Genomic DNA, 12,669 nt, shown 5'->3' on the forward strand with positions numbered 1-12,669 from the left:
AAGACTCAAGTTTTTTCTTCCTGTTTTCATCAGACGTGCCTGCCTTTAACATTACTTTCTGTTGGGTGTTAAGGATGACATTAGAAAACATCCACCGGGTTCAGTTTGTTCGGCTGGTTTAACAAGTAATTTCTATAAGCTTTTTTGGGAACATCTCAAAGAACTTTTTTTCCATTGTTAATAGAAATCTCCAAAACCCAAATTCTTCCAATTACTATGACGCAAGGGATCATCACACTCATCCCCAACTTGATAAAGATCCAAAACTAATCAACAATTTAAGACCCATAACCCTGCTTAATAATGACTATAAAATTCTGACTCATATTTATGCGATCAGATTGAAAACCGGTATCACACAAATTATCTCGGACACACAATCAGGCTTTATAAAAGGACGCTCAGTTCATAACAACATACGACTTGTACTGGACTTGTTGGATTACAACTCTTGATTGAAGATGAATGTTTTATCTTGTTTTAGGATTTTTTTAAAGCCTTTGACATGATTGAGCACAAGTTTATGTTTCGTATTTTAGAATTGTTTGGATTTGAAGAAAACTTTATAAATTTAGTTAAACGCACTTGTACTAATAGCACAGTCTTATTACCACAAGGTGCCTCTCGAAGATTCTTAATTGACAAAGGAACTAAACAAGGTTGCCCATCTCTCCTCTGCTTTTCATCGCTGCAGCGGAAATGCGCTCCATTCTTGCGGAACATTCAGATTTTGAAAAATCGACAGTATTAGGTATATAGCTGACAATCAGCCAACTGGCAGATGAAACAACCATATTCATGAAAAATGGTAATCAAATTCCAAAAATTCTCAATACAGTTGATTTCTTCTCTAAGGCATCTGGCTTAAAATTAAACCTTAGAAAATGTGAATTACTTCCAATTCATAACTCCTCTGACAACAATTCATAATACCCCTGTTAAATCAACTGTTAGCTACCTGGGTATATACACATTACAAAGGATAACACACTGGGTAATCTCAACATTTGGAATAATCTAGGTAAATGTAAATCTTATCTGAATTTGTGGTCCCAAAGAGACGTCTCTATTATTGGCCACATTTTTCTCACAAAAATGGAGTGGATTTCAAGATTCATTTACTCAGCTTACTCGATGTCACTCGTCAAAAATGCAATGAAAGCAGTAAACCAGGTCAACTTTAATTCTATCTGGAAAAGAAAAACACTATATTAGAAAAGGAATTATGGTTAAAGATTATGAGGAAGGAGGGCTAAAAGCCATTGACATTGAATGTATTAATGTTACTACCAAAATAAATTGGTTAAGATGCTTTGTGAAAAACTAAAACAGCTTATGGTTCCACATCCCAAGCCAAATTTTTATGAAGCTTGGAGGCATCTGCCTTGTTCTTAGACGTGATTATGACCTTAAAAAACTCCCTATCAAATTACCCACGTTTCATCAACAGATATGATCTACAAGCATAATTATAGTCCCCATACCACTCTGTTGTGGAAGTGCAGGTATGAGGTATTTAGAAATAAATCCTTCTCTTATTAAAGTTGGCAGGAATATGGAATAAAGGAATATGGTTTGTAATGCACTTAGTGGAAAATACAGGAAACGTTATCTCTTATGAAAATGTTTGTTCAAAATGTAATTTAAATGACCGAAAACAATATGACACTGTTATCAAAGCAGTCCCACACTCTATAATAGTGATGTCTTGTAACTTGTATCAAAGTGATGTAGAGCCGCACCTTCCTAAACTCTTGGTGAATGGACATGACGTCATCGGTCTAAAATCGCCCAACACCACAATCCGGGGAGTCTTTGTCATACAATTATATCAATTTTCATCAAACAGAAACCCCATTTTACAATATTTCTCCAAAGGTGAAGCTGAAAAATTGAGAACAAAATTCTTTTAAGTTTCCAATTGCAGCGAAAGTAAAGGAAGTGCACATTAAAATTCTCAGTGGAATACAACCTTCTGGAGAAGAGATCGGTGTTAGGCTGTAACAACTGCTCATTATGCCACGAACACACTGAAACAACACAACACGTGTTTTACAAAAGTCAGTTTGCTGATGAGGCCTTTTGACAGGATCTGCATTACCGGTTGTTTCCTAAATTTGACAATGCCTCTGAACTAAAAAAAGAGGATGTGATTCTTGGCATGCTTGTGAAAGATGGAACACGCGATTTGGCAATTAGTTCCTGTGTGTTTACCTGGACGACATTCTCATGGCCAGTACGTCCGCAGCGGAGCACCTGGTCCACCTCCGGCAGCTGTTCGAACGGCTCAACCAGCATGGGCTCATCATCAACCCGGCAAAGTGTCAGTTGGGCCTGCCAGCCATTGATTTCCTCGGGCACCGGGTTACAAGGGACGGAGCAACCCCCCTCCCCGATGAGGTGGACGCCATCGCCAGGTTCCCATGCCAGAACACGGTGAAGTCCCTGCAGGAGTTCCTGGGCATGGTGAACTTTTACAACCGGTTCATTCCCCAGGCGGCTCATCTCATGCGCCCCCTGTATGAGGCTCTGAAGGATAAGGACCCCAAGGGCCCAGTGGACTGGTCGGAAGAGAGAAACCGGGCATTTGAGGACGCTAAGGCTGCACTGGCTCCGCCGCCTTGTTGACGCACCCATCACCAACTGCCCAAGTAGCACTCACCATGGATGCCTCAGATTACGCCGTGGGGGCAGTGTATGAGCAGTGGGTGGGTGGAGCCTGGCAGCCGCTTGCTTTTTTCAGCCGCCAGCTGTGCAGCAGTGAGAGTAAATACAGTACCTTCGACCGGGAGCTTCTTGGCCTGTTTCTTGCCATCCGCCACTTCTGGTTCCTGCTGGAAGGCCGCCGGTTCTCTGTGTTTGTGGACCACAAGCCGCTGACATTCACCATGGCCAAAGCCACCGAGCCGTGGTCTGGGCACCAGCAACACCAGCTCTCTTACATCTCGGAGTTCACCACTGACATCTGGCACGTCGCTAGCAAGGACAACTTCGTCACCGACTGCCTGTCCCAGGCGATGTTGGGGGCCGTCCACTTGGGACTCGACTATGCAGCCATGGCTGCAGACCAGGCTGCTGAGAAAGAAGTGCAGGCCTACCGGACTGCTGACACTGGGCTGCAGTTGAAGGATATAGTGTTCGATGACACCGGGGCAACACTTCTCCGTGACATCTCCATGGGTCGGCCCCGGCCCATGGTCCCCACGGGCTGGTGGCAACAGGTTTTAGACACCATCCATGGCCTTTCAAACCCAGGCGTGAAGGCGTCAACAAAGTTGGTGGCGGCCAAGTTCGTGTGGCATGGCCTCAGGAAGGACGTCAAGGACTGGGCAGGCACCTGCATGACGTGTCAGCGCTCCAAGGTTCACCGCCACACCAAGGCACCCCTGGCGCTGTTCCCAGTGCCTAGGAGGCATTTCGACCATGTCAATGTGGACCTAGTAGGACCCCTTCCCTCCTCCTGCTGTTTCACTCATTTCCTTACCATGGTGGACAGGACCACTAGGTGGCCAGAAGCTATTCCGTTGTCAACCACCACGTCTGCTGAGGTGGCCTGGGCATTCATCGGGTGCTGGGTAGCCCGGTTTGGCATGCCATCTGACCTCACTTCTGACTGGGGCCCGCAGTTCACATCCAAGCTCTGGACTGCAGTCGCTGAAACCCTAGGGGTGAAGCTGCACCGCACCACGGCGTACAACCCGCAGGGCAACGGTTTATGTGAGTGGTTTCATCGTTCTATGAAGGCCGCTCTTCAGGCCAGCCTCACAGACAGTAGCTGGGTTGACCGGCTCCCATGGGTCATGCTTGGCCTGCGGACTGCCCCTAAGGAAGACCTCCAGTCCTCGTCAGCCGAGCTCGTTTACAGCCAGCCACTGCAGGTCCCGGGGGAATTTCTCCCAGACGGCGCGGCACCCTGGTCTGCTGCCCGCCAACAGGCTGTGTTCCAGGACGCTACCGGCATTTTCACTCCAGTCCCAACTTCGCGGCATGGCCTCCCTCAGTCTTACATCCCCGAGGACCTGCAGTCAGCCGGGTACGTCTTCATCCGGCATGACGCCCACTGTACCCCCCTGTGGCCACCCTATGATGGCCCTTCCGTGTCCTGGCAGCGAGGGCTAAAAACTTTGTTGTGGATGTCGGTGGTAAGCAGGAGAGGGTTTTGGTGGACCGCCTCAAGCCGGCTCACCTGGACTTGGACAGGCCGGTTCAACTGACCCAGCCCTCTCGGCGTGGACGCCCCCCTGCCCCTACACCTGTCAAGAGGAGCCGTTTTGGCTGCATTATTCATCCCCTGCCAAGTTGAATTTTTTTTTCTTTTTGTCATGGTGAATTCTGGGGGGGGGGGCGTGTGTAGTGACCTACTTGCAGGTTAGATTTTCACCATGCGGGCCAGAGACGATCCCTTTAAGACAGCGGGTGGGGGTTAGCAAGGGGTATTGTGGGGAGACACAAGGCTGAGGTTTTTAGCATAGTGAACTGCTGACTTAGAGTTTGTTGCAGACTGACTACAGGCATTCCACAGGGTTCGGTTCTGGGTCCTCTCCTTTTCTCCCTGTACACGACATCCCTGGGTTCTGTTGTTCGCTCGCATGACTTCTCTTACCATTGTTATGCCGATGACACCCAGCTGATCTTGTCCTTTCCTCCCTCTGACACACAAGTAGAGACACGCATTGCTGCGTGCTTGACTGACATCTTGGGGTGGATGGCGACACACCACCTGAAGCTCAATCTGGACAAGACAGAGCTGATGTTCCTCCCAGGGAAAGGTTGCCCGCACCGAGACCTGGCCATCCCCATTGACAACACCGTGGTGACGCCAACTCGGACTGTGAGGAATCTGGGTGTGATCCTGGACGACCGACTGTCGTTTGCTGAAAATGTTGCATCGGTTGCTCAATCCTTCAGATTTCTCCTCTATAACATCAGGAGGATTCGCCCATTCCTCACCGACGAGACGGCACAGGTGCTCATCCAGGCTCTGGTCATCTGCCGGCTGGACTACGGCAACTCCCTCCTTGCTGGCGCCCCGGCGTCAGCCATCAGACCTCTGGAGCTTCTTCAGAAAGCTGCAGCTCATCTGGTGTTCAACCACCCTAAGTTCTCCCACACAACTCCCCTTCCCATGTCGCTACACTGGCTCCCAGTAGCTGCTTGCATCCAGTTTAAGACTCTGGTGCTAGCCTACAGGGCAGTGAAAGGAACAGCTCCTTCCTATCTCCAGGCCATGGTCAAGCCCTACACCCCCGCCCAACCACTTCGCTCTGCTGCCTCGGGACGCCTGGTTGCCCCGTCGCTCAGAGGCCCCTGCTGCCGATCGACCCGGTCCCGGCTCAGTTCTGTCCTGGCCCCACAGTGGTGGAATGAACTCCCCACTGATGTCAGGACAGCGGAGTCGCTGCCCATCTTTCAGCGCAGGTTGAAAACTCACCTCTTCAAGAACTACTACCCTGTAACTTGTTCTTAGCACTTACTGTAATCACTCATTTAAAAAAAAAATCTCATTCTTGCGCTTTTACTTTAGCACTGGTTTTGCTCTTAGATGCTTGTTTAGATGCACTTATGACCTCTGATGACTAGTAGTTCTCCTGATCTCCTACGTTACATGATGCACCTATTGTAAATCGCTTTGGATAAAAGCGTCGGCTAAATGACTGTAATGTAAAGTAATGTAATGTTGGAGGAAATAAACGACCCCACGGCTGTTTGGTCAAACGGAGAAGTGGTCTCATCTCCTTTCTTTCATCCTCCACAAAGTCATGTTTACCAAATATTTTTAGGCTTGAATATGAATAATACACTGCGGATAAAAGGAAGATGGGAAACTGAGATGAATACAGATATACCACAGGACATGTGGGAAGAAATATGCACTGAAGCAAATCTAGTAACCAATTCAAATACACGGAGGGAATTCAAGTGGAAGGTAACTATGAGATTCTTTCAGACACCAGAAATTGTGGCTAAAATGGGCCCAACACATTCAAATAAATGCTGGAGGAATTGTGGAACACAAATTGGCAACCATACCCACATATTTTGGACATGCCCTAAATTAAGAACATTTGGGGAAGAGCTGTTTGAGACACTTAAAGAAGTATTCCACAGAAACTTCACAAAAGATCCAAAGATGGCATTACTGGGCTTAATGCCGGAAGGGATTGATGGAAGAGCTAAAAAAAATACCTTTTACAAATGTTTCTAACAGCAGGAATTAAATGCATCACAGTTAAGTGGTTAAAATCTGACCCCCCAACATACAATTTATGGATCGAGGAAGTATGGGATACATATCAGATGGAACAAATAACCTCCTCTTTGAGACTTCAGAAAGATATATTTATTAAAAGGTGGAGCCCGGCCATGGCTATACTGAGACAGTGAAGTGCTCCAGACTCTTGTATACATTCTGTATCATACATGCGGCTCTATCTTCTCAATTCACCTTATCTGTCTATGCATATACACGCAGCCATACCACTACACACAGCCGTACACAAGTCCTCTCCCTGACCCTGACCCCTCCTTTCCTTTTTTATTTTTATTATCTGTGTCTTTAATTTATACCGCCATTACAATGAACACTTCAAGCTGAAGTAAGGGGTTTGGGGGGGGGGGTTGTTTTGTTTTTTCTTTTCCTTTTATTTTTTTCATTCCCTTTTGTTAAATTATCTGTAAACCATATATAGGTACAGCTGAAAAATTGGAAAATATAGCAGGAGAAATTGTGAATTTGGTTGTATAAGTTGTGAAATTGAAATTAAAAACTAAGTTCAAAAAAGAAAGAAACATCCGAGAAGTTCCCCAGTTTATCATAAATACACGAAGAAATTCGGGAAGAAACCTCATGATGATGACTCCCAAAAATGAACATTTCAGGATAAAAAGCACGAGAACATCCTCTTAAATTACCTTTCAGTTCCCTTTTCTTCACAATATAAAACACCCAAGCCCACATCCAAAAAAGTGAAATGGTCAAGATGGATGTGCTCCTTCCTCTACTCGGTGAGATTTTTTTTTCTCTTGCTTCCTATTTTAGCACCTAAACTCAACACTTCCAGTACATATCAAGTCAACTTTCGACGTGTTTGCTAGATCAAGAATGTTATTTGCTATAATTTGCCGTATCTCCATTGCTTTTTTCTTTCAGTTTTCTCAGCACTGCCATGCTTTGTTGTGCCTGAGGGTACGTACCAACTTGTCTTACGATCAGAAAATATGCATCGAAAAATATTAAACAGCGCCATCGCACACAATATGAGTATACATGATTATTTCTACAAATCGCCACGTGCCACAGCAGCCTTCAACATTAGGAAATACATGTCAATGAATGTTAGTCCAATCCAAAGTGTTCAACCATTAAAAAGAAAGCTTGGTAACACTTCAGTATGGGGAACGTAGTCACCATTAATTAGGTGCTTATTAGCATAAATTAGCAACATATTGGCTCTTAGTTGGTCATTATTACGTACTCATTAATGCCTTATTCTGCATGGCCTTATTATACAACCAGTAAGCCATTAACTATGAGTTTTCCCTCTATGACCTCAGAAGTATTGCTTATTAGTAGTACCATCTCAATATGCTTTGCTTAGTGTGGCCTTTATAAGGTGGTAGTACCACAAGAAGAGGTATTCTCCCTTACTAACACTTAATGAATATGGTCTGTTCTTACATAACAACACACAAAACTACAAGTGTTCATAGTGTGAAATTACTCTAGATTAAGTTTTTGTTACTTAGAATATGTTCCCCATACTAAAGTGACATCTTGATCATTACTAATTCACTAGTAATTAAGTTTTTGTTACTTAGAATATGTTCCCCATACTAAAGTGACACCTTGATCATTACTGATTCACTAGTAATTAAGTTTTTGTTACTTAGAATATGTTCCCCATACTAAAGTGACATCTTGATCATTACTAATTCACTAGTAATTAAGTTTTCTTACTTAGAATATGTTCCCCATACTAAAGTGTTACCGAAAGCTTCAGCTGGTACCTGAATGTAGGAGGCGGGTTATCTTGCAGTTATAGCCATTTACTGCAGATAACAATATCACACACAGTGGTGGAAAAAGTACTCAACTACTTTACTCGCGTGAAAGCAGCAAAATGATAGCTTAAGAATACTCCATTAATAGTAAAAATCCTGCGTTTATTTTTCATTCAAGTAAAAGTAATGGAGTATTAGCAGTAAAATGTACTTACGTATCCAAAGTGAAAGTAGTCATTCTGAAAAATGTTCATTTTCAGAATGTTAATTTATTTGTTAACTTGTCTGCAGTATTTTTATGTTGCAGCTGGCTGGTCTGACTACTTCATATGACGATGGAGAGTTAAAGCCCTCAATGCATCATGTTTTATGAGTTTATCATATGTTTTGCATATAAGCCCTTTTTTCTGCAAAGTACCCAGTAACTACAGCTGTCAGGTGAATGTAGTTGAGTAAAAAGCACAATATTTCTCTGTGAAATGTACTGAAGTGAAAGTATAAAGTCTCACAAAATGGCAATACTCAAGCCAAGTACCAGTGCTTCAAGACCGTGCTTAAACACAGGACTTGGGTAATTGTACTTTTTTACTCTCCACCTCTGATTATACACCTGTATTTCTCTAGTTCCTTCTAAGGTCCCGTACCAAGCAGCGATTGAGCTGGTCACAGGGGCACAAAGGATCTTCTCTGGAGAGAAGCTCCATCTCAGATGTAGTGTTCCCGAGGACAAGAAGTCCATTTGGAAATACCTGTGGTTCAAGGGAAATGACGAAATTTTGGAGTCAGAGAACCTCATACTGTATGGGGTCAGCCTCACAGAGGATGGGAAATATTACTGCCAAGGAGTGAGGAGCACTGCTGTAGGAACCCTGCACACTGTGGAAAGCAAGCCATTGGAAATCAACGTGGATGGTGAGTGTCGGTCCCCTATCACAGTAACACAGCCCGAGCCTCGCTGTTATCACCTTCTGCAGTACATGGGTGGAGCCAAGGGTGGGGGAGGTCATAGTCACTTACCATATGGTGTTTGTGAGCCTGAAATGTCCATTATTTGGCGATCCTTCCTCTAAATGACACGCTTCAGTATGCTATTAATTATAATGTGTTTGTAGCCTCAGTAAGTCAAAGGCTGCCTTGCATAAGGTGTCTTGTGTTTGAAATAAAAGGGCCCACTTTTTTGGGAAGGAAGACCACCCCACCCCTCTTTCATTTGCCTGATTATGTGCTACATTCTAGTCCTGCATGACCGAGGTGTCAACACTGAGAGCTGAAAACGGGACGCATTGACCACTGTTGATGTCAAAACACGTTTCCAATGCTCTGACATTGCTCCATTTCACTACGAGTGCAGCCTCACTGATCGTAAAGGTAACCACTGAGTCATGATTCAAGGTAACTGCCTCTTTTGCCTCGTCTTCCACAGGAGGGTGGGTTATCCTGCGGGTATCGCCCAATCCGTGCTTGGTCGGAGAGACTTTGAGTGTGACCTGCCAAGTCCGCCACAACCCTAAGATTGCAGAAGTGGCTCTGTACCGAAATGATGTTGAGGTCTTAAGACAAAAGGGGCCCAACCCGCATCTTCAGCTGACTAACGTTACCCTCGGAGACCAAGGGATGTATACTTGCAGAGCCACCTGGGTCAAAGAAAGGCGTTCGCAGTCTTCAGTGTCGGTGGGCGTTGACGTTTCTGTCATGGGTGAGCTTGTGCACCGCTCTGCTGGTTCTACATTTGAGTGTGTAGCATGTCTGGGTACAAAACAGATGTTGAGTACAATCTGGTACTTTTGAAGGGATAACAACCCTTTTTTTTAAAAAAATTCTTTTACATTTTTTGGGCTGAACACATGTTGGCATGGGCCTAGGATGGTAGAACTGATTGACCTCACGATAAATTCAGCAAAATAAAATGAGAACGGTTGAAAGCACACTTGGCACGGTGGCACAGTGGCTAGCGCGGTGTGCCTCACAGCAAGAAGGTCCTGAGTTCGAACCCCGGGGTAGTCCAAACTTGGGGGTCGTCCTGTGTGGACTTTGCATGTTCTCCCCGTGTCTATGTGGGTTTCCTCCGGGGGCTCCGGTTTCCTTCCACAGTCAAAAGACATATAGGTCAGGTGACTCGGCCGTACTAAATTGTCCCTAGGTGTGTGAGTGTGTGTGTGTGTGTGTGTGTGTGTGTGTGTGTGTGTGTGTGTGTGTGTGTGTGTGTGTGTGTGTGTCGGGCCTGTGATGGCCTGGCGGCCTGTCCAGGGTGTCTCCCCGCCTGCCGCCCAGTGACTGCTGGGATAGGCTCCAGCATCCCCACAACCCTGAGAGCAGGATAAGCGATTTGGGTAATGGTCAACCCCCTCCAAATCACTGACGTCATATGGGGGGGGGGCATCAAAGACCCCAAAAACCATGTGGCGTAGGGCGGGTAACACACATGGGGTGTGGCATGTTAGACCAACAAAATATGAGGCGAGTGGAAAGGAGACACGCCGGCACTGGCCAACTAAAACGTTTTGGTAGACTTGTGAGAAGCTTGGGCTGTGATGCTCTTGTACAACACCGCCATCTTCAGCAGCCCACCAACATCGCTGCTCATCTACATACACCAGATTTTTTATCCTTTTTCTTGACGTGAGAAGCCAGAGACAGGCGAAAGACAAGTACTTCCTCACTGTTTCTAAAGGCAGATAAAAGGTAGCTGTGTTTTTGCATTTTGTGACTGTTGTGTTGCACTGTTGTGGGTCAGCTTTCTGCTCCACTGTCCAATATCCACTATCCCCACAAGGAAAAATATACTGTCTTATCTTGTCGTAGTTTATGTTGTTATTATTATTATTATTATTATTATTTTCGTTGACTGTCCCTGAGCCTGTCTATTAGACTTTCACCGTGCATTGGTGTGCATTGAGCATTCTTCTGCCTTAATCACCACCAATTAAAAGCCTTTTTTTTTAGCCTATTTCAGACAACTCCAGTATTACAGCGATGTTTCTTCTTCTCTGGCCCTACCTCAGAGGTTCTTACAAAGCCGGTTTTGGAAATGGTGTTGGGGGATCCCCTGATTCCAGCGAACATGATGATGCTCAAGTGCCTTCTCCAGTACAACGCCCACGCCCCTGCCCCTCCACTGCACTTCTACTACTACAAGAATGACTACAAGATAGGAACCGCGTCCAGCAAGAACAGTTACGTCGTCAGTCAGACCCCAGGCGTGTACTACTGCAAGGCACGGGTGCCTGAATTGGACCTGATGAGGAAGAGTGACACTAAAACCTTTGGACTGATCAGAGGTGATTTTTAAAAAAAATTTTCATTTTAAAACTTAAAAGTAAACGTGACTCCCTCTCTCTCTCTCTCTCTCTCTCTCTCATTCGATGACTTGAACTAACTTGAACTTTGTGTGTCTTTGTTTCTTCACTATAATGGCTTACCATCTGGGAAAGACTAATGAGGTGTTTCGATACAGGTAATTTATTGGATATTTCATATAAAGCTAATAAATAGATGTTAAATTTGAGTAGTGAAGGGCGTCCGGGTGGCGTGGCGGTCTATTCCGTTGCCTACCAACACGGGGATCACCGGTTCAAATCCCTGTGTTACCTCCGGCTCAGTCGGGTGGCCCTAAAGACACAATTGGCCGTGTCTGCGGGTGGGAAGCCGGATGTGGGTACGTGTCCTGGTCGCTGCACTAGCGCCTCCTCTGGTCAGTCGGGGCGTCTCTTTGGGGGGGAGGGGGAACTGGGGGGAATAGCGTGATCCTCCCACGCGCTACGTCCCCCTGGTGAAACTCCTCACTGTCAGGTGAAACGAAGCGGCTGGTGACTCCACGTGTATGGGAGGAGGCATGTGGTAGTCTGCAGCCCTCCCCGGATCAGCAGAGGGGGTGGAGCAGCGACCGGGACGACTCGGAAGAGTGGGGTAATTGGCCAGGTACAATAGAAGGGGGGGGATCAAAATAATTTTTTGTGAGTAATGAAGAGAAGTAGAACGTGCACTTCACAAAAAAACTATGAATCAGGCGTTGACCAGTTTGAGTGAAGGAAAAGTGCAGGACTGCATCTTCAGTCAGGTGTTCACATGAGATCAGCTTCTCTCTGATCCATTAATGACCCAGCACAGGAAACCTCCCTGAGCTGTTCTGCCCAGAGCTCTGAATTATTTCGCCCATTGCCTTATCCACAGCAGCAGGGTTCTCCCCTCCCGGCCCGATGGCAGTTCCAACCCGACCTCCGACCACGAACGAAATCCATCAGCCCGCAGGCTGTCCTCTGAGGCCCGTACAGTCTATGGACAAACCTCTGCCCCCTGAAGAAGCGACACACCCCAACAAAGAAGCTGCTCCCCTGGACGACTTGATGTCCGGGGATGCTCCTGATCTGTCGGACTCTTCTTTTGACTGAGTCGTGGAATTAAATGACTACACACAATAAGGTCACTGACCAAATCTTTATTCATTCATCCCAAATGTCCTGCTGCCTTTGCAAGCTTTTACAAATGGCTGAATCACCGTTGTTGTTATGACGTAGTTGTGTTTTACAGTGTACCAAGTGTCAACGTAATAAACCTAATGTTGAAGTTTTATTCAATTAGCAGTATATTCCATCATGATCAAGACAATTCTCACCTGTCACGATAGCAGAGCGATTAAAGCAGTTTATAAATTAAATGTACTACTTGATT

The 12,669-nt window shown here is 45.7% G+C and overlaps 1 protein-coding gene across 4 annotated transcripts; it reads left to right on the forward strand.

The window, feature by feature from the left end:
- Positions 1–6,972: 6,972 nt before the first annotated feature.
- On the forward strand, positions 6,973–12,669 carry LOC130116032 (Fc receptor-like A). 4 transcript variants are annotated; one of them, XM_056283953.1, is made up of 7 exons: positions 6,973–7,005; positions 7,151–7,186; positions 8,626–8,913; positions 9,425–9,697; positions 11,004–11,279; positions 11,433–11,455; positions 12,175–12,312. In XM_056283953.1, exons 1-6 carry the CDS (start codon positions 6,981–6,983, stop codon positions 11,435–11,437), a joined length of 903 nt encoding a protein of 300 aa, XP_056139928.1. In that variant the 5' UTR covers positions 6,973–6,980; the 3' UTR covers positions 11,438–11,455; positions 12,175–12,312. The 4 variants fall into 4 exon arrangements, with proteins under 4 accessions (XP_056139928.1, XP_056139927.1, XP_056139926.1 ...); XM_056283952.1 differs by having other exon boundaries at positions 12,172–12,307; XM_056283951.1 differs by lacking the exon at positions 11,433–11,455 and having other exon boundaries at positions 12,175–12,669.

Source organism: Lampris incognitus, chromosome 7 (assembly GCF_029633865.1).
Source record: "Lampris incognitus isolate fLamInc1 chromosome 7, fLamInc1.hap2, whole genome shotgun sequence".
Lineage (NCBI taxonomy): Eukaryota > Metazoa > Chordata > Actinopteri > Lampriformes > Lampridae > Lampris > Lampris incognitus.

Excerpts from the sequence above, each read along its gene's own strand:
- LOC130116032 (XM_056283950.1), top strand. The coding sequence starts at position 6,981 with ATGGATGTGCTCCTTCCTCTACTCG. Across the intron at positions 7,006-7,150 it reads TGTGCTCCTTCCTCTACTCG|TTTTCTCAGCACTGCCATGC; the intron begins GTGAGATTTTTT and ends TTTTTCTTTCAG. Across the intron at positions 8,914-9,424 it reads ATTGGAAATCAACGTGGATG|GAGGGTGGGTTATCCTGCGG; the intron begins GTGAGTGTCGGT and ends CGTCTTCCACAG.